The sequence below is a fragment of the Lithobates pipiens genome, unplaced genomic scaffold, assembly GCF_037356315.1.
Source record: "Lithobates pipiens isolate NorthernLeopardFrog02 unplaced genomic scaffold, aLitPip1_a1.2 Scaffold_18, whole genome shotgun sequence".
NCBI lineage: Eukaryota > Metazoa > Chordata > Amphibia > Anura > Ranidae > Lithobates > Lithobates pipiens.
The window spans coordinates 540,279,230-540,302,213 of NW_027507758.1; the positions used below are offsets into that span (position 1 = coordinate 540,279,230).

The 22,984-nt window shown below is 43.0% G+C and overlaps 1 protein-coding gene across 2 annotated transcripts in view; it reads right to left on the reverse strand.

Annotated features, from left to right (window-relative positions):
* The window catches only part of WDR35 (WD repeat domain 35), a 109,767-nt gene that overhangs the window by 72,213 nt on the left and 14,570 nt on the right, over positions 1 to 22,984 (reverse strand). For both annotated transcript variants that reach the window (XM_077488829.1, XM_077488828.1), the window contains exons 4-12: positions 17,761 to 17,853; positions 15,249 to 15,377; positions 12,972 to 13,105; positions 11,686 to 11,851; positions 9,824 to 9,969; positions 6,925 to 7,050; positions 6,274 to 6,459; positions 4,435 to 4,467; positions 3,358 to 3,381 (exon numbers count right to left, since the gene is read on the reverse strand). In XM_077488829.1, the coding sequence (XP_077344955.1) occupies positions 3,358 to 3,381; positions 4,435 to 4,467; positions 6,274 to 6,459; positions 6,925 to 7,050; positions 9,824 to 9,969; positions 11,686 to 11,851; positions 12,972 to 13,105; positions 15,249 to 15,377; positions 17,761 to 17,853 (1,037 nt within the window). The remainder of the gene's footprint in view (positions 1 to 3,357; positions 3,382 to 4,434; positions 4,468 to 6,273; positions 6,460 to 6,924; positions 7,051 to 9,823; positions 9,970 to 11,685; positions 11,852 to 12,971; positions 13,106 to 15,248; positions 15,378 to 17,760; positions 17,854 to 22,984) is intronic.

Genomic DNA, 22,984 nt, shown 5'->3' on the forward strand with positions numbered 1-22,984 from the left:
TTATTGCATGGTGCAGGGGCCTTATCCGCTTACTCCGTCACATCCATCAGGTTTCCAGCTTTTCGCACTCCTGCTAGTGGTCTTTTTGCCACTCACCCTCTTGGGGGGGTATGTCTCTGGGCTATTTCATTGGGGTAGTTCATCTTTTGCAGGGGTTTCCTTGGGCCAGGCCTTGTTCCTTTCCCCTCGCGTATTCCTCTCATTTCACAAGCAGTTCATTCTCGGGTCTGGGTATCACGGGAATCTGGCTCAATTCAATCTTTCAGGGGATGTTCAGTTGGGTTAGGGTAGTGTCACAGGTTCGTTAGGGGGTTCCTTCTCATCGCCAAGGCAGGAGTCGGTGTGTTCTTTTGCCATTGCGAACCCTTTTCGGTTACTTGCTGGATACGTACTGCTGCCGTCCGGGAGCACACCTTTATCCGGGATGGTTCATTACCTTCCCTTCTTCACCTAAATTTTGTGTCTTTTTGCCCTCTTCTCAGGCATACTGACCAGCTAGGCCAAGGCACACCTCAGGCCTTGGTTCTTAGGAGTATCGCATTTCCCGCTTGAAGACTCTGACTACAAGTTGAAGGCTGGCCGCAGGCCAGCCTGTATTTGTAGGAGGAGCCTGAGAGGGCTATTTAAGCCTCCTCCTCTGTCAGGGCCAGTGTCGTTAGGGTTTCTGAGTTCCCACCCACCCGTTCCCCAGTTCATACATTCTCATAGTATTTTGTTCTTATTCTTACATTCAGGGTATGCCCTCTTCTCAGGCATACTGACCAGCTAGGCCAAGGCACACCTCAGGCCTTGGTTCTTAGGAGTATCGCATTTCCCGCTTGAAGACTCTGACTACAATTTATAGTTATTTATTATATTATAATTTATTATTTTGTATTTAAAATGTTATCACACCCCAGATGTCTATTAGACTCTTGTTTATTTCTAAGAATTGCAGGCCTACAATAGGACACAGTCCACTGCATCTGGTGTGAATGGACCGCTACCTGACAAAGTGCCCCCTCCAATGACTGCCTCAATGTCCTCAATAGTTCTACCAGGTTTGGCATCTTCTTGAAGGGCCAGCCTGGTATGACATAGCTCCTGCTCATGTGCACAGGAGTTCATTCATCCTGTCACCCAGCAGATGCAGGAATTTTACACATAGATGGCTCAGTGTACATTTAAAAAAAAGCATTGCTGGCAGGAAAGGTGCTTTTTACTGCAAAAGAGACATACTGAGTCTCTTCTGCAATAAATCCTGCCTGTCAGCAAAGCTTTTGAAAGTAAGAGTTTAGTTCACCTTTAAATGTAAGTGCGTCTAAACTAACAGTTTTTTCTTTGTCCCTCTGCAAAGATTCACAAACACCTGTTAATTCTACCAGTGATGTCCACCCCATGATGATTCCTGTGATGGACTGACAATGCTCCTAAATTTGAAACAGTGTTGTCACCTGCATAGGCTGTGCCTTACTGCACTACATTGGGAAATATTCCAAGGGTTGTAGTAATCAGCGTCTTCGCTGCTAATTGACAAGCCTGTAGCTTGTCAATCCGCTGCTGCCCACAACTAGTTCTGTCCACTACTTTTTGCTGCTGAAACTCTCCTATTGTGAGCTGCAGTGCCTGCGAGGGGGAGCATGCGCGGACACAAAGAAAGATTTGGCTCACTTAGACCCCTTTCACACCAGGGCGTTTTGAAGGCGCTATAGCGTTAGAAATAGCGCCTGCAATCCGCCCTAAAAAAGCTGCACCATTGTATGAAGTGTGAAAGCCCGAGGGCTTTCACACTACAGCGGTGCGCTGGCACGACGTCAGGGAAAAGTCCTGCCAGCAGCTTCTTTGGAGCAGTGAGTTTACCGGTTCCTCCACCGCTGCTGCCCATTGAAATCAATGGGGCAGCGCTGTAATACCACCGGCAAAATGCCTCTATTGCGGCGTATTTCCGGCGGTTTTAACTCTTTCTCGGGCGCTAGCGGGAGGGTAAAAGCTCCCGCTAGCAGCCGAAATGTGCCGCAAATCCGGCGGTAAAACGCTGCTAAAAATAGCGGTGTTTTACCGTCCACGCTATGGGCGGTGTGGTGTGAAAGGGGTCTTAGGGAAGGCAAAGAATGTCATTTGGAAATGTGGGGAAAAGACCACTACAGCATAAATAAATCAATTCAAAGTGAAGAAAAAAGCTGCCAACACTCAAACAAAGTTAAACATGAATAGTGAAACAACAGTGTAGCGCTAATATGCACACTAAAATAAAATAGTGCATGTGCCTGAATGCAATACATATAAAAAACAAAATTTTTTGTGTGGGAAAAAAAAAATAAAAAATAGCTGTGCTTGGACACAATTAGTGTATAAATTAGACACAGAGCAGCAGTCTGCAAAAATGTGAAGGGAAGAGCTCTTCCTGTTGAGGTGACACCAAACCAATGGGGATGGGAAACTGATTGCCTGTAGTCACTCTCAGCAACACTTTGAAGGCAAGTAAATAAATACTCTTAGCAACTGGGATGGACACAACATGTACAACAGTGGGTCAGACAGGCTCGAGATCCTATGAGGTCTGGATCAGGTGCTATACACAGGAGGTGGTCAGGCAGGTCCGATGTAGTATCCCCGACTCTCGGTCCCAAGACTCCACGGGCACTCTACAATCCAAATAGATGTCGCCCCAAACAGTTCCTCATAGACTCCAAAAGAACATATGGAAAAAAAAAGGAGGGCTCCAGATAGTGCAGGTCAAACCAGACGGTTTATTGAAATTTGTCATATGTCAGCAATGACACAATAAAAGTGATCACAAAAATGTAAAAAAAAAAAAAGGATAAAAGCAATGTGGTGTACAGTAAATGCTATCCCAACACGTTTCGACACTAGAAGGTCTTCAACTGGGGCAAATCATTTTTTGATCACTTTATTGTGTCATTGCCGACATATGACATGATATATTTCAATAAACCATCTGGTTTGACCTGCACTATCCGGAACCCTCCTTTTTTCTATATGTTCTTTTGGGAACTGTTTGGGGCGACATCTATTTGGATTGTAGCGTGCCCATGGAGTCTTGGTTCCGAGAGTCGGGGATACCGCATCGGATCTGCCTGACCTCCTCCTGTGTATAGCCCTGATCCAGACCTAATTTTTGTGGACTGCTGCTCTGTGTCTAATTTATACACTAATTGTGTCCAAGCATGGCTATTTTTGTTTTTCACACACAAAATTAGTTTTTTATATGTATTGCATTCAGGCACAGGCACTATTTTATTTTAGTGTGCATATTAGCGCTACACTGTTTCACTAAGAATGTCATTTAGCTTTTTTTTTTTTAAATAACAGCAACTTCAGCAATGCCAGGATAAAAGGGAAAAAAAAAAAACAAACCTGTGCTCCAGAGACTGGTGGTCCCTAAAGGTTGGAAAGATGGACAGAAGAGCATTATGACAATAGAAATATAAATACGATTATAACAAAAGCTTAAAAAAGGAAGGTTTCTAGGATGTTTTGTTATTGTTTAATTTGAAAGGGAAAAAAAAAGGTAAAAGCATATTAACAGACGTTAAAGTGTTTCAAAGGCTGATTTTTTTTTTACCTTCATGCATTCTATGGCACTCGTGCGGGTTGTCCCTCTGATACTTACCTAAGCCCGATCTTGATTCCACGATGTGCATTAGAACAGCGGTTCTCTTGGCTCACACACAGCAACAAGAGCCATTGACTCCTGCTGTTGTCCATCATAGTCAGTGAGGTGGGAACAAGGGGCACGGCCAAGACTTGCTCTATGTGTCTTATAGATACACAGAGCGGGGCTCGGTAGAGAGCCCGCACGAGTGCCTCCATAGCAAGTGGCTTGCTTTGGGGGCACTCAGGATGAGGGGGGAGCCAGGAGTGCTGGCAGTGGACTCAAGAAGAGGTGAATTGGGGTTGCACAGAGCAGGTAAGTATAACCCCCTGTACACAGGGTCGGACATTCCAGTGTCTGATCGGACCATGTTGTCGGATAATCCGACCGTGTGTGGGCTCCATCGGACTATTTCCGTCGGAATATCCGACCAACAAAGTTTTAGAGCTGGGCTATAAAATTTTCCTACAATATGATCCGATTGGACTTTGTCTGATCGTTTGTAGAGAATTCCGATCGGACAAAGTGCCACGCATGCTCAGATTAAATTCCTAGACCAAAGCTATTGGCTACTAGCCTGAAAATAGTCCCGTCGTAAGGAAACAACGTCATCACGTTACGAACTATCGGATTTTCCGACAACTTTGTACGACCGTGTGTATGCAACACAAGTTTCGGACAAAATCCGTCAGACAAAATCCGATGGATTTTGTTGTCGGAATGTCCGACTGTGTGTACAAGGGTTAACATGTTTGTTTTTGTTTTTTTCAATTTTGCCTTTTACAATCACTCAGTATTAATAGAAACACTAAAGGAAAGATTCAAGATACAGATTTTACCTTAATTCTGTTAAGATCTGAGTCATTGTCATCCTGTAAAGAAAAAAAAAGAAGAAGAATGTAAGAACACAAAACTAGAAAACAGCAAACAGAAGAAGTTCATGATTGTTATGTGAAGGACCATCCCTTTAAATGTGGTAAAATACATACAAAATTTTGTAAAATTTGTTATTCTCAATTTATGGCGATTATATATGCGGGGCCTGATAAAAGTACTCCTGAAGAAGCCATCGTTTGGTGAAACATGTAGAGATCAACTGCATCTGTTCCATGTATTGTATGGTCATTCTTGTTGATTCTTAGATGTTTCTAAATAAAATTTTGATATATTTTTATATATTACTTGTCGCTGTTGTGTTTTGGCACCTTAAAAATCCCATATTTTGTTCTCTTGTTATGTATTTAAAGGATTTCAGTTAAAGAAACCATAAAATATATAGGATTTTGTACTGACAGCACACACATTTCAGAAAAGGGGACATAACCTAGCAACATATAGGTTGGAAGGGGTAATATTTAAACATGTAAAAAAACATTTTTGTCCTACCGCCTGGTGTTAAAGGTAATTGTAAAACCTCACCTTGTAAAACAACCCAATCAGTTTAAAATATAAATAAAAAGGCAAAATATTTGTGTGTATAGATATGAAAAAAAACATTATAAATACCCCTTTTCACTTTTTTTTTTTTTTTAGAAGTGATCACATTCTCCCTGTTCTCAGCTGCATAAGAGCGGGGGGAGGGGGAAGCAACACTACACTGAGCTTCCCAGTGGAAGGGTGTGGGACAAGTCTGATCATTGGAGGAGAGCAGGCTGAGTTCCCAGCACAGAAAGGGAACTGACTAAGGTGGGTTGTCATACCTAGTTTGGTCAGTTTTTATTAGGAAAGCAGAGGGACTGGCAGGAACACCAGGGATTTTACACAAAAGAGACAATACAAAGAGAACAGGATATGTTTTTATAAGGCAGGCACATATCATATACTCTATGCAATGCAAGCACATCATGGCTGTTGGGAGGGGCTAGCAGGGTGTTGTACATAGCACCCTGCAAGGTAGCATGCTGGCTCTTGGGAGACTAGCAAATATCAAAATGGCTTGATTGAAGGATGTCCACCCGGAGAAGTAGATGTTTCATGGTGGCTACATTTGCATGCAGACCACCCTAGGAAATCTTGTGATGCTGAGCCTCCATGGCTGGTAGAACTGAAATCCAATGAATGAAAGGGGTAGGACAGGAACAGCCAGACTGGGGAGGAAAGGGTTAAGGCGTCTTCTAGCCAGGAAATGAGACCACCTCTATCTGACATGCTGCAGCTTCCAATGTACATACCCTGGAATTCATAAAGGCTGGTGCAGACAGATTTCATGAAAGTGATGAAGAATGCGTGAAATTTAGGTACCTATCTAGAACTTGAGCTTGAATTTAGCTCATGCTGCGCCACATTTAGAATGTACTCAAGACACTTTTGAAAAATCTGTCTGAGCCAGTTTTTTACTCTGTATGCCAAAAGAGAGTTGGTGTTAAATAGCACAACTTTTACATTTGGCGCATTCACTGCGACACAATGTAAAAAGTGGTGCATTTTAGAACTTCCTGAATTTGGTGCACAAATCGCTGTCAGAAACAAAAGTATTGCAAATGATTCATGAATTTGGCGCAATACATCAATGCCAGAAAAGTGGCGCAGCAGCTTTCTTGAATTCCCCCCATAGTGTTCTAATGCTCACAGTGAGCAGTGAAATAAGTGTAAACTATTTCCGTACAGCAGGGGATCCTGTACAACTGTGCAAGGCTGATGGGAAGGTTGGAGTTCAGTTTAAAAAGCAACAGACCAACCTGGGGATGGTTTTCATCAGCCTTAGTAGCGAGAATGCAGAAATCGCCAAATGTGGTCACAGATATCAGGCTCTTTACATACTTCACAAACTTCTCGTTATTCTTGGTATCCCAGAAAACCACACAATACTCTGGACGATCAGGTCTTGTGTAAGCATATACAACAGTGTTAGAGCAAAAGCCCCACTGCAAGGAAAAAAACAAATAAACAGCATGATGGTAAAAAATATATTTAATGTGACAATTAAAACATGCTTTATTTGTGCACAAATCACCAAATTTCCCATAAAATTAAATTCTCAGAGCCCATTCATGCCATGCTATCGGAAAATATCAAAGAATGCAGTCAATAATCAAATATGATAATAACCAATAACACCAGATAATTGTACTGACAGGGATTTGGTTTATTAAACCATGTGTGGCCAAATTATAGACAAGGAAGCTCATTGAACACACAGAGTTATTAAAGGAGTTGTAAAGGCAGAAGGTTTTAATTTTATCTTAATGCATTCTGTGCTGAAGAAGAAAGTGTAAAGCTTCACTGGTAATAAAAAGCTGGCAGAAGGTGCCAGTATATAATAGTTCTATAAATGTAGGTGTCATATGATGTTCCCATGTGTAACTCCATGATTGAATTACATTTCTTACCTTGTAATCTGGTCTAATGTTTGCAAAGTAAATGAATGAATCTACAGCCAGTCCGATTCTCAACCCTCCTCCTTCCCAGGACACAGCAGACATTTGTTTTCCCGGAACCTTCAGGGTACGTAGATGCTTGAGAAAAAAAATGAATAAATAAAATACAACAGAAATTGTTCTCTCTCATAATTCCCACTTCTACAATTGGCAATTTGCAAATGTAAGCATAAAACGCTACCAAAAAAAAAAAAAAGCCTATAATTACCTAGCCTGTACTGTGTTTTTATACCCCAGGTTTCTGAATGCCATCAGCAGGGGCAAACCAATGTACATGAAGAAAACAGGGGAGGAATTTACAGTGCTTTGAAAAAGTATTCATACCCCTTGAAATTGTCCACATTTTGTCATGTTGCAACCAAAAACGTAAAATTTATTTTATTGTGATTTTATATGATAGACCAGTGATTCTCAACCAGGGTTCCTCCAGAGGTTGCTAGGGGTTCCTTCAGCAATGGGGAATTTCTGCCACTCAGATAAGTTCCCACCGACACCATTGATCTTTTTAACTATCTGTAAGGAGGTAATTCTTCCCAATGACAAGTGTAAGGACCATTTTTCCCACTGACCATCACACTATTGTATCATGAGTTGTAGATTTCTAATTTTTAGCAGGGGTTCCCCGAGGCCGGAGAACCATTTCAAGGGTTCCTCTGTGTTGAAAAGGTTGAGAAAGGCTGTGATAGACCAACACAAAGTGGCACACAAATGTGAAGGGGAAGGACAATGATAAATGGTTTTACATTTTCTTTACAAATAGATGTGTAGGGCTGCAACTAACGACTATTTTCATAATCGATTAATCGGCCGATTATTTTTTGATTAATCGGATAAAATCATATTAAAAAAAAAAAGGACAAAAAAAAATAAAAAATATGCAATTTCTCCATTTATTGAAAAAACTGAGTATTACACTCAAAATGCAGAATAAAACACCAAAGATGGAGTAACACTATCTCCCCCCCCCCCCCCCCCAATAAAATGCAGCTTACTACAAGCATAAAAACATAGTCAGCATATCACTGATGATTTGCGCCAAGCTCACCATCGACAAACAGACCACCGTGATGAGTCCCGGGATGACGCCTATTGGCGCAAATCATCAGTGATATGCTTGTAATAAGCTGCATTTTATTGGGGGGGGGGGGGAGATAGTGTTATACCTTTTATTTAAATAAACAATGTGGCTGTGCCGAGCAAGTGGAAAGGCTTAGCTAGGATTAGATAATAACTAACTACTATCTAATAGATAGTAGTTACCGTATATACTCGAGTATAGGCCGACCCGAATATAAGCCGAGGCCCCCAATTTACCCCCAAAAAACTGGAAAACTTATTGACTCGTGTATAAGCCGAGGGTGAGACATGGCTGTCCATCCCTGTGTGTCCGTCCATCCCTGTGTGTGTGTCCGTCCATCCATCCCTGTGTGTGTGTGTCCATCCATCCATCCATCCATCCCTGTGTGTGTGTATTCATCCATCCATCCATCCCTGTGTGTGTGTGTGTGTGTGTGTATTCATCCATCCATCCATCCCTGTGTGTGTGTGTGTGTATCCATCCATCCATCCATCCCTGTGTGTGTGTGTGTGTATCCATCCATCCATCCATCCATCCCTGTGTGTGTGTGTGTGTGTGTGTGTGTGTGTGTGTGTGTGTGTGTGTGTGTCCGTGCAGCCGTGTGTGTGTGTGTCCAGCCTACCTGTGTCCCAAGCCTCCGTCCCGAGCCGCCGTCGTCCCGAGCCTCCTCCGTCCCGTGCCGTGCCTCCTCCGTCCCGTGCCTCCTCCGTCCCGTGCCTCCTCCGTCCCGTGCCTCCTCCGTCCCGTGCCTCCTCCGTCCCGTGCCCCCTCCGTCCCGTGCCCCCTCCGTCCCGTGCCTCCTCCGTCCCGTGCCGTGCCGATGGATCGCCGCTCCAGGATCGCCGCTCTTCTCGGCGGCCATTCTACAATTCAAAAGCCGCGCCTCCTTCTCCGCCTCCGCCTGTGATAGGCGGAACACTCAATTTCCCAGCAGCCTGTGTTCCGCCTATCACGGACATCCTCTCATACTCGTCCGTAGTATGAGAATGAGCGGATGTCCGTGATAGGCGGAACACTGACTGCTGGGAAATTCAGTGTTCCGCCTATCACAGGCGGAGGCGGAGAAGGAGGCGCGGCTTTTGAATTTTAATGTCCGCCGTCTGTCTGCTCGATACGCTGATCGAGCAGTCAGACAGCGGTGACTCGAGTATAAGCCGAGGGGGCACTTTCAGCCTCAAAAAAGAGGCTGAAAATCTCGGCTTATACTCGAGTATATACGGTAGTTATTAGGTTAGATTAGCTAATATATGTAGTGGTACCTGCTTAAAAGAAGTTTTGAATGAGGGCAGGTGTTGTAAATTTTTCTGTGACCCATGAAAAAAAACGAACCCCGTCACTTCCAGTGCGGCTCCGTCACTGAAACAGCTGACGGCGGCCCTTTACCGCGCATGCGCCACTTCAATGCTATTAACAGCGCATGCGCAGGATATTTCTTTAGCGGTGGAGAAAAATTATGGACTCAAGCGGACTACAGTGGACAAAGCCATCAACTAAAATTAAAATGCCAGGGAAAAGAACATAAAATTAATGTTAGCAAAAAGGAAAACAAAAAAAATAAAAATAAAAAAAAACAGCAAATGTGCTTGGATTTCCATTCTATACATAGAAAAAGAGCAAAAAGGATCAAAAAATAATTGAAGTAAAAAGACACCCATGTGCACACCCACAACGATCAATCAAGGCTTAGTTTCACTCTCAAGTTGACCTGGAAAATAAGAAATCAGATCTGCCACAGATGGCATTCTCTTTGATAAGCATCTAAATAATAATTACCTCTCCAAATGGGGTGTAAAACTGTACAATATTGACGTCCTTATCCTGAGTAGTGGCTCTCTGGGAGCCTGCTATAGCCAGGACACTTCCACAGTGATTCCACTGTATGCTGACTACACTCATTCCAGTATCAATCAAAATTGGGTCTAAAAAAGGAAAAAACACATTTGGGTAACACTGAGAAATTAGCAATTTAACAGTAATCAATGTATTTATTTAAGAAGACCTACACTTAAATGATGACATGCTAACAGTCTTTCTGAGATAGCGAAATAAATATTAGACCGCTTGCACACAGCAGCTTGAAAAAGTTCAGTACAGCTTTTTTTTTTTTTACTGAGCTAAAATACAGCCCATTTAATTGTAATTGCCTATGCACAGAGATGTCTAAACAAACGCTGTGCTTGTAATTTATGCCTCATGCGTGCAAATATGCATAAATGCGTGCAAATGCCCATTTATATATTGCGCAGAATGAGAATGCAAGAATAAGTTTTTGCGCATATACTCGAAAATGCGCATAAATACACGCAAATACATACAAAAAAAAAACATCGGAAAAAGTAGAAGCTCAAACAGGCGTATTATATGCAAGAGGCCTTAATGGAATATTAAAGCAGAGTTACAGTCCCCCAATTCAATTTTCTTTAAGACTCCACTCTAACTTGATCCACTCTATATGCAAGCTTTAGTGTTATTCATGGAGTCCTTTTTATTTGTTTGAAATTATTAAAAGTACATGAATCTCGGAAGCAGGCAGGGTCCATCTCCACTGTGGGCATCTGAAGCCCTCTTCTATTTATTTCCGGGAATCTGTGCAGCTGGCTACCCAGCATGCACCTCCTGATCTCGCGCCTGCGCAGTAATGTCACCGTGCGGCGCGCCTTCCTCCTGAGCTCTAACACGTTGCTATAGCGGCGCCGGCGGACGTTCCCGTCAATCATTGCGAGATCCCGTCACTAGGCGATTCACAAGGACTCCTGGGATACATGATGCTGCTATCCCAGGAGCCCTTGCCAATCGCCTAGTGACGTAATCGCCTAGGCGGATACTGCCGGAAGTGCAGGAGAAAGAAGGTAATTAAAAAAGGTATTTCCTTTAAAAAAAAAAAAAAATTTAATTTCCATTGCGAAAAGGATGCTCACAGGGGATACCATAGGGGAGGAAGTGTAGAAAATGGGTGGAACTCCGCTTTAAAAGAAAGAAAGAAATTTCCTAGAGAAAATGCTGAACTAAGCTCTCTTCAGAACTAAACAAACAATGCAAACCCTGAACAGTTTGTCATGTAATCTCTATGAAAGGGAACCATCAGCCAGTCAGAAGTCTGATTGCCCTTTTAATAGGAATCACATGACCAAAAGCCAAACAGCATCTTCTCCAGGAAAGGTAAGTATTTCAGCCCACTAATTTCCCTTTAATTTTAAAAAGGTCATGGCAACCACTTCAAAAATTGAAGGTAACAGTACAGAAAAATCAATTGTTTTAAATGCTTACTTGCAGTGTTTTTTTTTTTTCCCTTTCCATATTCACTTTCAATGTGCCTCTGTAATTGCTAGAAAATCTGACCTAGTGCAGCATCTCATTCCTTGTAGGTCATAGCCCTCCCCTCTTTTAGGTGTGTATAATTACTGCCAGTGCTGGCCATCTGTGACCAGTCACTTCACTGGGTATATGTAAGGGTTGTACACTTCAGCCAAAGCTAAATGTTGTTTTCATTATTTAACCTGAACTAAACCCATAAGTGCCAGTTGCAGACTGGTTGTCACCAGGATCTGACCATACTGGATATATACATAAATATTCATCAAAAACATGTGGTCAGTTCACCCAGAACAGTGAAATATAACATAAGATTTACTTACTTTCATCATTCTCATGCCTCATTATCTGGCATCTTCCATTGTCAAAACATATAGCCAGAGAGGGGCAATCTGGCTCCACATATCCTTTATTGCCTGGGTACCAATGCATTCCAGCAATACTCAGAGGACCAGACACATTGACCAAACAGCTCAGAACCATTTTTACCTAGGAGGAGAGACACGCAGTATCTTTATATTAGTTAAGTGACCAATTACATGGCTTTTTAAATTTCTCCATTTTGTTTCTCTAACTCAAATAGCCACAATATAAAGATTTTTTCACCGGCAATGGTTCTAGAGCATCCTAATTGTTAGTATTATTACTACAGGCATTTATACAATACTGTCATTTTACACAGTGCTTTACATACTGTACATTCACATCAGTCCATGCCCTCATTGAATCCAGGTATACAATCTAAGGTCCCTATCTCACATACATACACTCACATAGTAGGGCCAATTTAGCCAAAAGCCAATTAATCTACCAGCATGTCTTTGGAAAGTGGGAGGAAACCCACGCAAGCACAGGGAGAACATGACATGCTAACCACTAACCCACTCTGTTGCCCAGTGAATCATTTGTATATCATTTGTAATTTTTTTGAAAGCCACAAACTACCTCGGCATAGTTATCCTTTAAAGTGGAAGTTCAGTCAAAACTTAACTAAGTGCAAGCTTACTCCCACCCTCATTCTAATTCTATTCTACCTACCCTGTAAAAGGAAAGATGCCTATACTTACCTATCCTTAATTCGCTCTGGTATGGTCACGTGATCTCTCCAGCGCCAGTTGTCAGTGATCTCTCCTCTGCACTGAAATGGCTGCAGATCCTGTGTGATAGTGTTACCCATAGGCTTACTATGGGCCATCCATAGTCAGCTGCCCCCTCTCTACACTGATGCCGCTGCTGGAAGCCAGTCATGTGACTGGATTGGAGCGACTTCAGAAAAGCTAAGCATAGGCATTTTTCCTTTTAAAGGGTAGATAGAGGGTAGTCTTTAAATACTTCTGCCTAACAACACTAGGGTCACTGGTTTGAATCCCAACCAATGCACTAACTGCATAGAGTCTGCATGTTCTCCCTGTGCCTACCTGGGTTTCCTCCATGAACTCTGGTTTCCTCCCATACTCCAAAGACTTTCTGGTAGGTTAATTGGCTCCTGTCTAAATAGGCCCTAGAATGTGTATGCATGAATGTGAGTTAGGGACCTTGAGGGCAGGGGGTGATGCGAATGTACAATATACATGTACAAGTGCTGCATAAATTGTCTCTTGTTACTTACAATGAAATTTCCCTGGTTATCATAAAGATGTATTTCTCCATTTGCCATGCCAAACAGAAGGATTTTGCTGTCTGGGGACCATGCAACATGGCACAACTGTATCCCTTTCAGTTCTTTGCCCCAAATTCGATTTCCTGTATGAAGCAAAAAGCAGTAAGTTATAACAAAAAGGTAATAACTCAATATCACGGCATAGGACAGTACAGTATTTTACACAAATATTGTTTAAAATACAAATGAAAGTAAAACAAAAAAAGTAGATTTCCTTTCTCTTCCTGTCGGGATAGAGCTACAAAAGTACAGTTACCAGCTGATGATGTTAGAAATTAAATATCTCTTATTCCAAAAATGTATCTAAAATGAAAAAAGTTGTATTAGGCTAAAATATGTCTTCTAATAAACGCATGAAAGGTCTGAAATAAGAAACTCAAATAAGGTGGATACAGAAATATAATTTGATCTCTTTCTAGTGTTTCCATGTGTAAACCCCTGGAAATGTGTTGCAGTCTCTGGGTGGATTCAGAGTTGATCATGTACAGTATACAATAGGGCCATGTAGGCAATGTTAGGAGCTTTTCGCACTGGGTACAGCTGCAGAAAATTAGCAACTTCTAAACTACCTTGAACCAGGAGGTGTATTTGCCACCACTGTATGTATGGTACAAATAGGCCAATGAATCCAAACATATACAATGGAACAGGGTAATTTAGAATCATCCCATCACATCCATATGCACTGTTTGTATTATAATACAATCTTTAATACTTTTGGTGCAGTACTAGCTTCTCTTTGCCATATCCAAAAAGCACAGCACTAACAAATGTTGAGGTTGACGTTATACCCAATGGTAGCCTTCTGAGGTCCCCTGATATGACATTTCATGAATTACAGATTGTTGCAATTTGGGCATAATTATGTGACAGTCCCACAAAGTATAACCACGTATGACTAACTTCAGAAAATTCTACGGTTTCCCCAGGGTTCATTTTTAAAAAGGTCAGACATCCAAAGCTCCCGGGAATCGTCGGGAGATCTCCCAGCCAGGCCTGTCATTCAGCCACAGACAGAAGACCGAGCAGGTCTTCTGTCTGTGGCTGAGTGACAGGCGGATGTGATGACGTCCCCATCTGTGTGAGGAGGAGGACTGTAAGCCCTTGTACACACGGTCGGAGATTCTGACGGAATGTGTCCTATCGGACCGTTTTGTCGGATATTCCGACTGTGTGTGGTCTGCATCGGACTGTTTCCGTCGGAATATCCGATGGACCAACTTTTCCAACTTGCCGGTAAAATTTTCGGACAAAATGCTCCCATCGGACATACTCCGATCATGTGTAGCCTACTCCGACGGACAAAGTGCCACGCATGCTCAGATCAAATTCCTAGACCAAAGCTATTGGCTACTAGCCTGAACGTAGTCCCGTCGTAACGAAATAACGTCATCACGTTATGTACAATCAGATTTTCTGACAACTTTGTCCGATCGTGTGTATGCAACAGTTTCAGACAAAATCCGTCGGACAAAATCCAACGGATTTGGTTGTCAGAATGTCCGACCGTGTGTACAAGGGCTAACAAAGTCCCGTCTCCTAGATAGACAGAACACGGATCCAATGATACATTGAATCAGTGCAATGTGAATCATAAGAGGCGGAAATTTGTTACAGTTGCCACCGAGAGTTTCAAATCCGTTTCAGAGCGCTGTGTGATCAAGCTGTTATTTCATGGGCACTGGTAAGGCTGCATTCAATTGGCACTAGAAAGGCTGCATTTAATGGTGGGGGGGGGGGGGGGGGGGAGGGGGCGGCGTGAAGCGTCACCTCACTGGAATGAGTTTGCCACCTCCCTGAAATTAATTTCTGCAGGCTGGGATGTCTGAAAGGTACATATAGCTTTCTCATTACCATTGTCCAGTGTAATTTCACCTGCCCAGACATTTCTCCACAAGGTAGATGAGAAATGCTTCAGTGTACCATACAGTATGTACAGTCAGGCACCAAACAACATGAGCACAGTTTACACATTCAATTCCTGTTCACAATAAAAAAGAAGAAATTGAATCTGTCAGGCACAGATTTTCCAACAATCCACTTCTAAAACACAGAAGCACTCTGGGAAGCCCCAAATCAGAGGCCTAATCAACGCCAGCAATGCTCAAATCAAAGTGTGTATGGCCACCTTTACAGTCCACAGAATCTACAACACTCTGATTTGCTTTGCAGATGCTATAACCTATGATCATGGTCAGAGAAAACTCTATAGAAGCCTGTTATTACCATCCACTGAACCAACAATAACAGCTCCATCTTCATAAACGATACAAATCTTCTGGCCATCGGCGTTCCAACTCATACTGCGCACAACTGATTTGTTCCGATTATTGATCATCTCTTCATACCAGGAGCCTGCAAAGAATTTTACAGTTTATTACATTTATGAGGAAGTGAATAATACAGCACAAATATTCTTTGTAAGAAGAACAATAATCTAAAAAATATTAAAAAATTGTTGAAGTCATGATAAATGTAATTTTTTTTAACACAAATTACATGTGTTGCAAAATAACTGACAGACAAATAAAAAAAAAAAGAAAAGCAGAATGTGAGCACAGTCACATTCCATTACAAAATATAGGGTAGCTTCCATCCATGTAACAGTTATTACTTGTATAACATAGCCGAAAAATAAGTAAGCGATTATCTTCACAAAGGGTTTGCAGAAGTCTAAAGCTGGAGATAACCCCTGCCGGTATCGCTAGAGTCTGTAACAGGGGTAGGCAACCACTAGCCCTCCAGCTGTTGTGGAACTACATTTCCCATAAGGTATTGCAGGGCTGGCAGTTACAATTACTCCCAGAGGCATGATGGAACTTGTAGTTCTGCAACAGCTGAAGGGTCCCAGGTTACCTACCCCTGGTCTATATATATATCATCATAGCATGTGGAAGCTCCAGTATAACTGGAGTGCAACAAAAACCACACAGTTAACAATCACATCATAGCAATAATCAGCCTTACAACATCAGAAAGGCAATGAACACAACTATACCGGCTAGTCTGATACCGGTCTTGGCCAATAGCAAGCTGAGAAGATACCCTCATATGCAAACAGGAACCATATTTTATCTCAAAACGATAATTAGCATTGTAGCAACCTATAAGAGACCAGTGAGAAGGGGGCTAGGCCAGGTGCTGCAAATCATGGCTCCCACACATTATAAAATTTATTGGGCGCCCCCTATTTCAATACACCTGTTTTCAGGAGAGCATACTTATGGTGCCAATATTAAAGCTTTACTCCAGCCTGATTTTTTTTTTTTTTTTTTTTTTTAGTTTTGCATAAAGGAAAAGGGTTATACCCTCAGGTAAGTTTTTATTTGCTTTCTGTGCCCTGACTCAGAGATTTTCCTTCACTTTCTGTCCCTCTATGAAAAGACAGAGTGAGAAATTTTTCCAAAAGAAATATAAAGTAATAAAAGCACCACATAGCTTGGAGAAGGGTTCGAATCAATGTTATGCCATGTACACATGATCAGATTTTCCGACAACAAATGTTGGACGTGAGCTTGTTGCCTGAAAGTCCGACCATATGTATGCTCCATCGAACATTTGTTGTCGGACTTTCCTCCAACAAATGTTGGCTAGCATGTTCTCAAATTTTCCGCCAACAAAACTTTGTTGTCAGAATTTCCGAGCACAAGTCCGAAGCACAAAAGTTCACGCATGCTCAGAATCAAGCAGAAGGAGCCGCACTGGCTATTGAACTTCCTTTTTCTTGGCTTATCGTACGTCTTGTACGTCACCACGTTCCCATGTTCGTAATTGTTGGCCAACATTTGTGTGACCGTGTGTATGCAAGACAAGTTGGAGCCAACAACCTTCCAACAAAAATCCATGGTTTTGTTGCCAGGAAGTCCGATCGTGTGTACGGGGCATTAGGCTTTCACTGCTGTCACTATAAAGCATTCCCTTCACTTCCTGTCCTGGAGACAAACTTAAAGTTGTAGATGGAGTCGGGCATTCATTTTGACTTACCCATAATATGAAATGACTGAAAGCCCAATTTAATTTAGATTTTTGCAGTGTTATGTCTCTTATGTCTATGGGTACCAGCAATCTAGAGCCGACACCTCCAGCAAATCAAAACTTGGGCAACAGTGTTCGGTCATACTGGATATTTCCAACTGACCATGATCATTTCCTTCATGATTAGGTCTGCATTCACTAGCTAAACTAGAGTCTGGAAGTACCTACAAGTCAGCATTGGCAGCTAACTTGTTTCTGTCGTTAGGTTTCCTTTAATATAGTAGTATAACAAGTGTAAAATATTAATAATCGAAATATGAAATTTAGTGATATAGCCATTTTGAAAAACTGTGACAGAACAATCTCGGAACACTAGACTCCATGCAGCCTTCTACTGTAGAATCAGTTTAACCAACACTGCTAATGATTATCAGCAATCTGCATGAATTTAAAATGTGAGAGTCTTCTGTATATCACTGTGATCTTTCAGAAGCAGAGAACTTGGGAATCGATAAAGCCCAGGTGCCAAGTAATAGGGGCCTGAAAATGTACTGCTACTCATCAGTGCTCCAGGTTCCTGATGGGTGCTTAATGCCCCATATAAGCCTGACTGGTTCCTGAATTCTTCATGGATTTGCACCTTTCTTATCAACTTATCCTGTTTAGATGTGGCAGAACAGTGCAATAATGTCAAGCATATACAGGATTGCTAGGATCATTTGCTCATGAATGTCCAAAATGCACCATCACCACTAGTTTTTACCTTTGTACAGCATCCATACAATAATAAGTCCATTCTGATCACTGGTAGTTAATTTCTGAAAATGTTCATTCCATGTCACCACTTGTACAGATCCTGCAGCAGAAGTGGAGAGAGTTTAGAATGTCAGATCCTAATATATACGAATCTCTTCAAACCTTGTCAAAATCAATTGAAGTATAGTCAGTTTGAAACACAGTCCCTTTGTATCTCTTTCATCCACATTTGTCCCTCATTTTGGTCTGATCTATATACCGTAGTTGTATATAAATGCACTATTTATGTTTCAAAAATTGTTTCCCAGTGCTAAACCTTTCATCCAATTTCTAAATTGCTGCATTTGTAAAATGTCAAAAGCCAGATCAAAAGGAATACTAGCGGTAAAAAAAAAAAAAAAAAAAAAATAAAAGATTTTTTAAATACAGCTTACCTGTAAAATCCTTTTCTTTGAATACATCACGGGACACAGAGCAGTTATTCATGACTATGTGGGTTATACGTTACCTCTAGGTGATTGGACACTGGCAACCGATAGCAAGAAGGTTCCTCCCATATAACCCCTCTCATACGGGAGTTACCTCCGTTTTTCGCCAGTGTCTTCAGGTGATGGTCACGAAGTGAAGCTCTTCAAAATTTCATCAATTGAGCGTCCCAGTGAGGACGTTGTAATCGGATCTGTTCGGATGGCACGCAGCTAAAGGAATGGTACCCGAGCTTCGATGCATGAACAAGGTTTTGCTTGTAATGTGTCCTATTTAGGCGCTGGACCCTTTGGATAGTGGTATTCTGGTCATTATCTTGCCCAAGATAACCCAAAGGGTGCTTTACAGGCCCAAGGGTGTGGACCCCAAGATGGGGGAAGATTGGGACTGACTTCTTGGATTCTCAGTTTTATAGCAAGCAATGAAGAGTCCCAGGAAATACGGGAGGGATCTCTGTGCCCCGTGATGTATTCAAAGAAAAGGATTTTACAGGCAAGCTGTATTTAAAAATCTGTTTTTCTTTATCATACATCACGGGACACAGAGCAGTTATTCATGACTATCTGGGATGTCCTAAAGCAATGCATCTGAGGGCAGGGATACACAGCTTAGACAAGTCCCAACTGTCCTTTGGCCCTATAAGGCCACCTGCAACACGCTATGACCAAAGATTGTCTCTTCTCGAGACCCGACATCCACCTGATAAAATCTGGTGAATGTGTGAACTGAAGACCAAGCGGCTATCCTGCAGACCTGAGCCAAAGACACCTGTCGATGCACTGCCCACGAAGCACTAACCCTCTAGTGGAATGTGCTTTCAGGTCTCTCGGTGGAATACTATGCCTCCACTCATATGCCTGAATGATAGTTTGGCGAATCCACCTTGAGATAGTTGAAGTTGTAGCTGCCTGTCCTTTCTTAGGACCCTCAGGCAGAATAAAGAGAGAGTCGGTTTTCCTGTATGGGGCTGATGCCCTTAAGTAGACTTTAATAGCCCGTACTACATCCAGCGAGTGGAGTAACCTTTCTTCCTTAGACCCGGGATTTGGAAAAAAGGAGGGCAGAATGATATCCTGATTCAAATGAAAATTGGAAACTACCATTGGCAAAAACTCTCGACGAGGACGCAAGACTTCCCCTGTCCTGGTGCAGAATCAAGTAAGGTTCTCTGCATGTAAGGGCGGTTAGCTCCGACACTCTTCTGGCCGAAGTTATGGCCACCAAGAAGACTAATTTCCTGGTCAATAGGACTAAAGGAATCTGTTTAATAGGCTCAAAGGGAAGATACTGAAGGACTGACAGTACCAAGTTCAAGACCCAGGGGCATAAGGGGGGCTTAATCGGTGGTCTTAGGTGCGTCACTCCCTTAACAAAGGTACGCACCAAAAAATGGGCTGAAATCGTTCCTTGGAGAAAAAACAGATAAGGCCGAAATCTGACCTTTAATTGTGCCCAAGGCCAATCTTAAGCGTACACCTGGCTGAAAGAAAGCAAGGATCTTTCCAATTGTATACTTACGAGGGTTCCAACCTTTCCCTTCGCACCAGGAAATGTATGATTTCCAAACTCTGTAGTAAATGGCCCTGGAAACCGGTTTCCTAGCATTTATCAAAGTGGACAAGGCTGCACCTCTAACCCTGCGGTCCTTTAACACCCTGGCTTCAATAGCCAGGCCGTCAAATTCAGCGACCATAAAGCAGGATGGAATATTGGTCCTTGGGACAATAGATCTGGGCGTAACGGAAGGAGCAATGGGTCCCCTACTGCCAATTTCACAATTTCCGTGTACCAGGACATCCTGGGCCAGGCTGGGGCCACCAGGATCACTGGTCTTAGTTCCTCTTGTATCCTGCGCAGCAGATGCGGCAGGATCTGAATTGGAGAAAAGGCATACAGCAGGGAATACTGGTGCCAAGGAGTCACCAATGCGTCTGTCCCGACTGCAAGAGGATCGTTGGTTCTGGACACAAATCTGTCCAGTTTGGCATTGAACCTGGATGCTAGAAGATCCACATCCGGGGTCCCCCAATGCTGACAAATCTGGAGAAACACCTCGGGATGAAGGGACCAATCCCCTGGCAACAACTTTTAGTGACTTAAATAGTCTGCCTTCCAGTTGTCTACCCCCGGTATTAATACCGCCGACAGAAACGGCACATGCCTCTCTGCCCATCTTAATATGTGATCCACCTCTTTCTGAGCCACTACACTCCTGGTGCCCTCTTGGTGGTTGATATAAGCAACCACTGTGGAATTGTCGGTTTGAACCTGGACCGGGAGACCCTGCAGCTTGGTCGTCCAGAAATGCAGAGCTAGTCAGGCTGCCCGAATCTCCAAGAGATTGATGGGCAAGGCCCTCTCTGCTTGAGACCACTGTTCTTGGACCGACGCTTCCCACAGAACTGCTCCCCAGCCCAGACGGCTGGCGTCCGTGGTCACAACTTTCCAGGCCACTGGTGGAAAGGATTTTCCGATCTTTAAATTGCTGGTTTTTGACCACCAAGTTAGGCTCCTTAGAGTCTGTTGGGACAGGACCATAGGATGATCCAAAAGTTAGAGTGGTTTTGTTCCAGGCCTTTAAAATGTTGCTCTGGAACAACCTGGAGTGGAATTGAGCATAAGGAACTGCGCTGAAAGACGCAACCATTTTGCCCAATAGCCTCATACAAAGGCGAACAGATAGTTTTTCCTCTTTTCATCCTCCGGACGAGTTCCACTATGGAGTCGATCCTTCCAGATATCCTAACACCGCAATTCCCTGGGATCTTAGGACCGCCAATATAGGGGCCAGAATTTTTTCGAAGACCCAAGGAGCCGTGGCTAAACCGAACTGCAATGCGACTAATTTAAAATGTCGCCCTTCTACCGCGAAACTGAGAAACCGTTGATGCGGCATGGAGATGGGCACATGAAGGTATGCATCCTTGATTTCTATGGATGCTAAGTAATCCCCTTTCTTTAGGGAGTTTACCACTGAGCGAGTTGATTCCATACGGAAACTTCGGAAACAGGTTGAGAGATTTGAGGTCCAAAATGGGCCTTACCTCCCCATTCAGTTTCGGTACGGTGAACAGGTTTGAGTAAAACCCTTTGAACCTTTCCCCCGTGCAGGACCTCAAATGATTACTCCCTGCTTTTGCAGATGCTCTAAGGCTAGGAGCAGACATTTCCTTTTCTCTGGTTCCACTGGAACCCTTGAACTCAAGAATGAGTTGGAGGGAACTCCCGAAACTCGATCTTGTAACCTGATATTATGATGGAGATGACCCACTTGTCCTGAACCTGTTTTATCCAAGCATCCAAAAACAGCCAAAGTCTTCCCCCCACCCATAAGAGCGGGGGGCGACCCTTCACAGGTTAGACTTAGAACTGGGCTTGTTTGACCTTTGAGTCCAGGGTTTTTTCTGACCCTGCATTTTTTTAAAACCGGACTGTTGAGGCCATACATACCGATTGGGAGAAGAAGAACTAGGTCCTGGAGCACGGGGAATCTTAAAGGAGGGTCACTTATTCTTCCTATTAACAGGGAGCAATGCGCTTTTTCCACCTGAGATCTTTTGGATATACTTATCAAGATCTTCGCCAAACAGGCGTTCCCCATGAAAAGGAAAAGCTGCAAGAAGCTTTTTGCATGGTGTTTCGGCCGACCAGCTTTTTAGCCACAAGACCCTGCGCATATGCACGGACAGAAGTGCACAGCGAGACATCTGTTGGATTGCATCTTTTAATGCGTCTACTGCAGAGCACAAGGTGTGAGGGAGCTCCGATAAATTCCTCGGTAGCTTCTCATTGACAATGTAGGTTCCTGACCAATTTTTTAACACGATCCTTTAAGGACTGGCAGATGCCAATAGCCGCTATCGCTGGCTGAATAGCTGAACCAGCTACTGTAAAGGAGGCCTTTAGCAAGATTTCTAGCTTTTTATGGGCCGGATCCTTAAATACCTAGGCGTTATCCACCGGGCAGGTAACATTTTTATTTACTGAAGAAAATTACGGCATCCACCAGAGGTGTACCCCACTTCTTCTTGAATTTCTCCTCCATAGGATACAAGAGGGGAAACCTTTTTGGAGGTAAATATATCCTGTCAGGATGATCCCAATCTGCATAGATCACCTGTTCTAATAAAGGATGCACAGGAAATGCCTGAGAACCCTGCTGAGGTCGAAGAGAACCCAAAGTAGAACAGGAGGGTAATTTAAACCCAGCTCAACCCATCTCCGTCAGAGAATGGACAAATAATTTTTGGGAATGGGAGGCTGAAAATGGCTCGTCCGAGCTAGACTCTCCCGTTGAAGAGTCCTCAGGTTCTCCTTCTTCCCAATACTTTGCAACCAGATCCTCCTCCCACTCTGGGTCTGGGTCCCCAGGCCCTGCCTGGTTATTAGAATCCTGATGCTCAGATGTCTCGCCATCATGATCAGGTTCTGGAGAGGGAGATCTGTTACGTTTTCTCCCTGCTTGTGTTACCGAGGCAATCATACCTGCTATTTTACCTTCAAGGCCAGATAATGCGGATGCCAAATCAACTTTAGTAACATAAGCCGAGGCAGGGACACCAGTTGTGGCCACAATGCCTGACAAATGCAATGGTTCAGCCAAGCCAGAAGCTGCAGGACCTTCAGGGGAAGCTGGGATAATATCCTCAAGAGTTTGATCTCCTGCTTTTAAAGGAGGTAATCTTAACCCTGTATTGGTCTTGCTCCCTGTTCCTCTTTTCCTGGAAGACATTGCTTACAAGTAT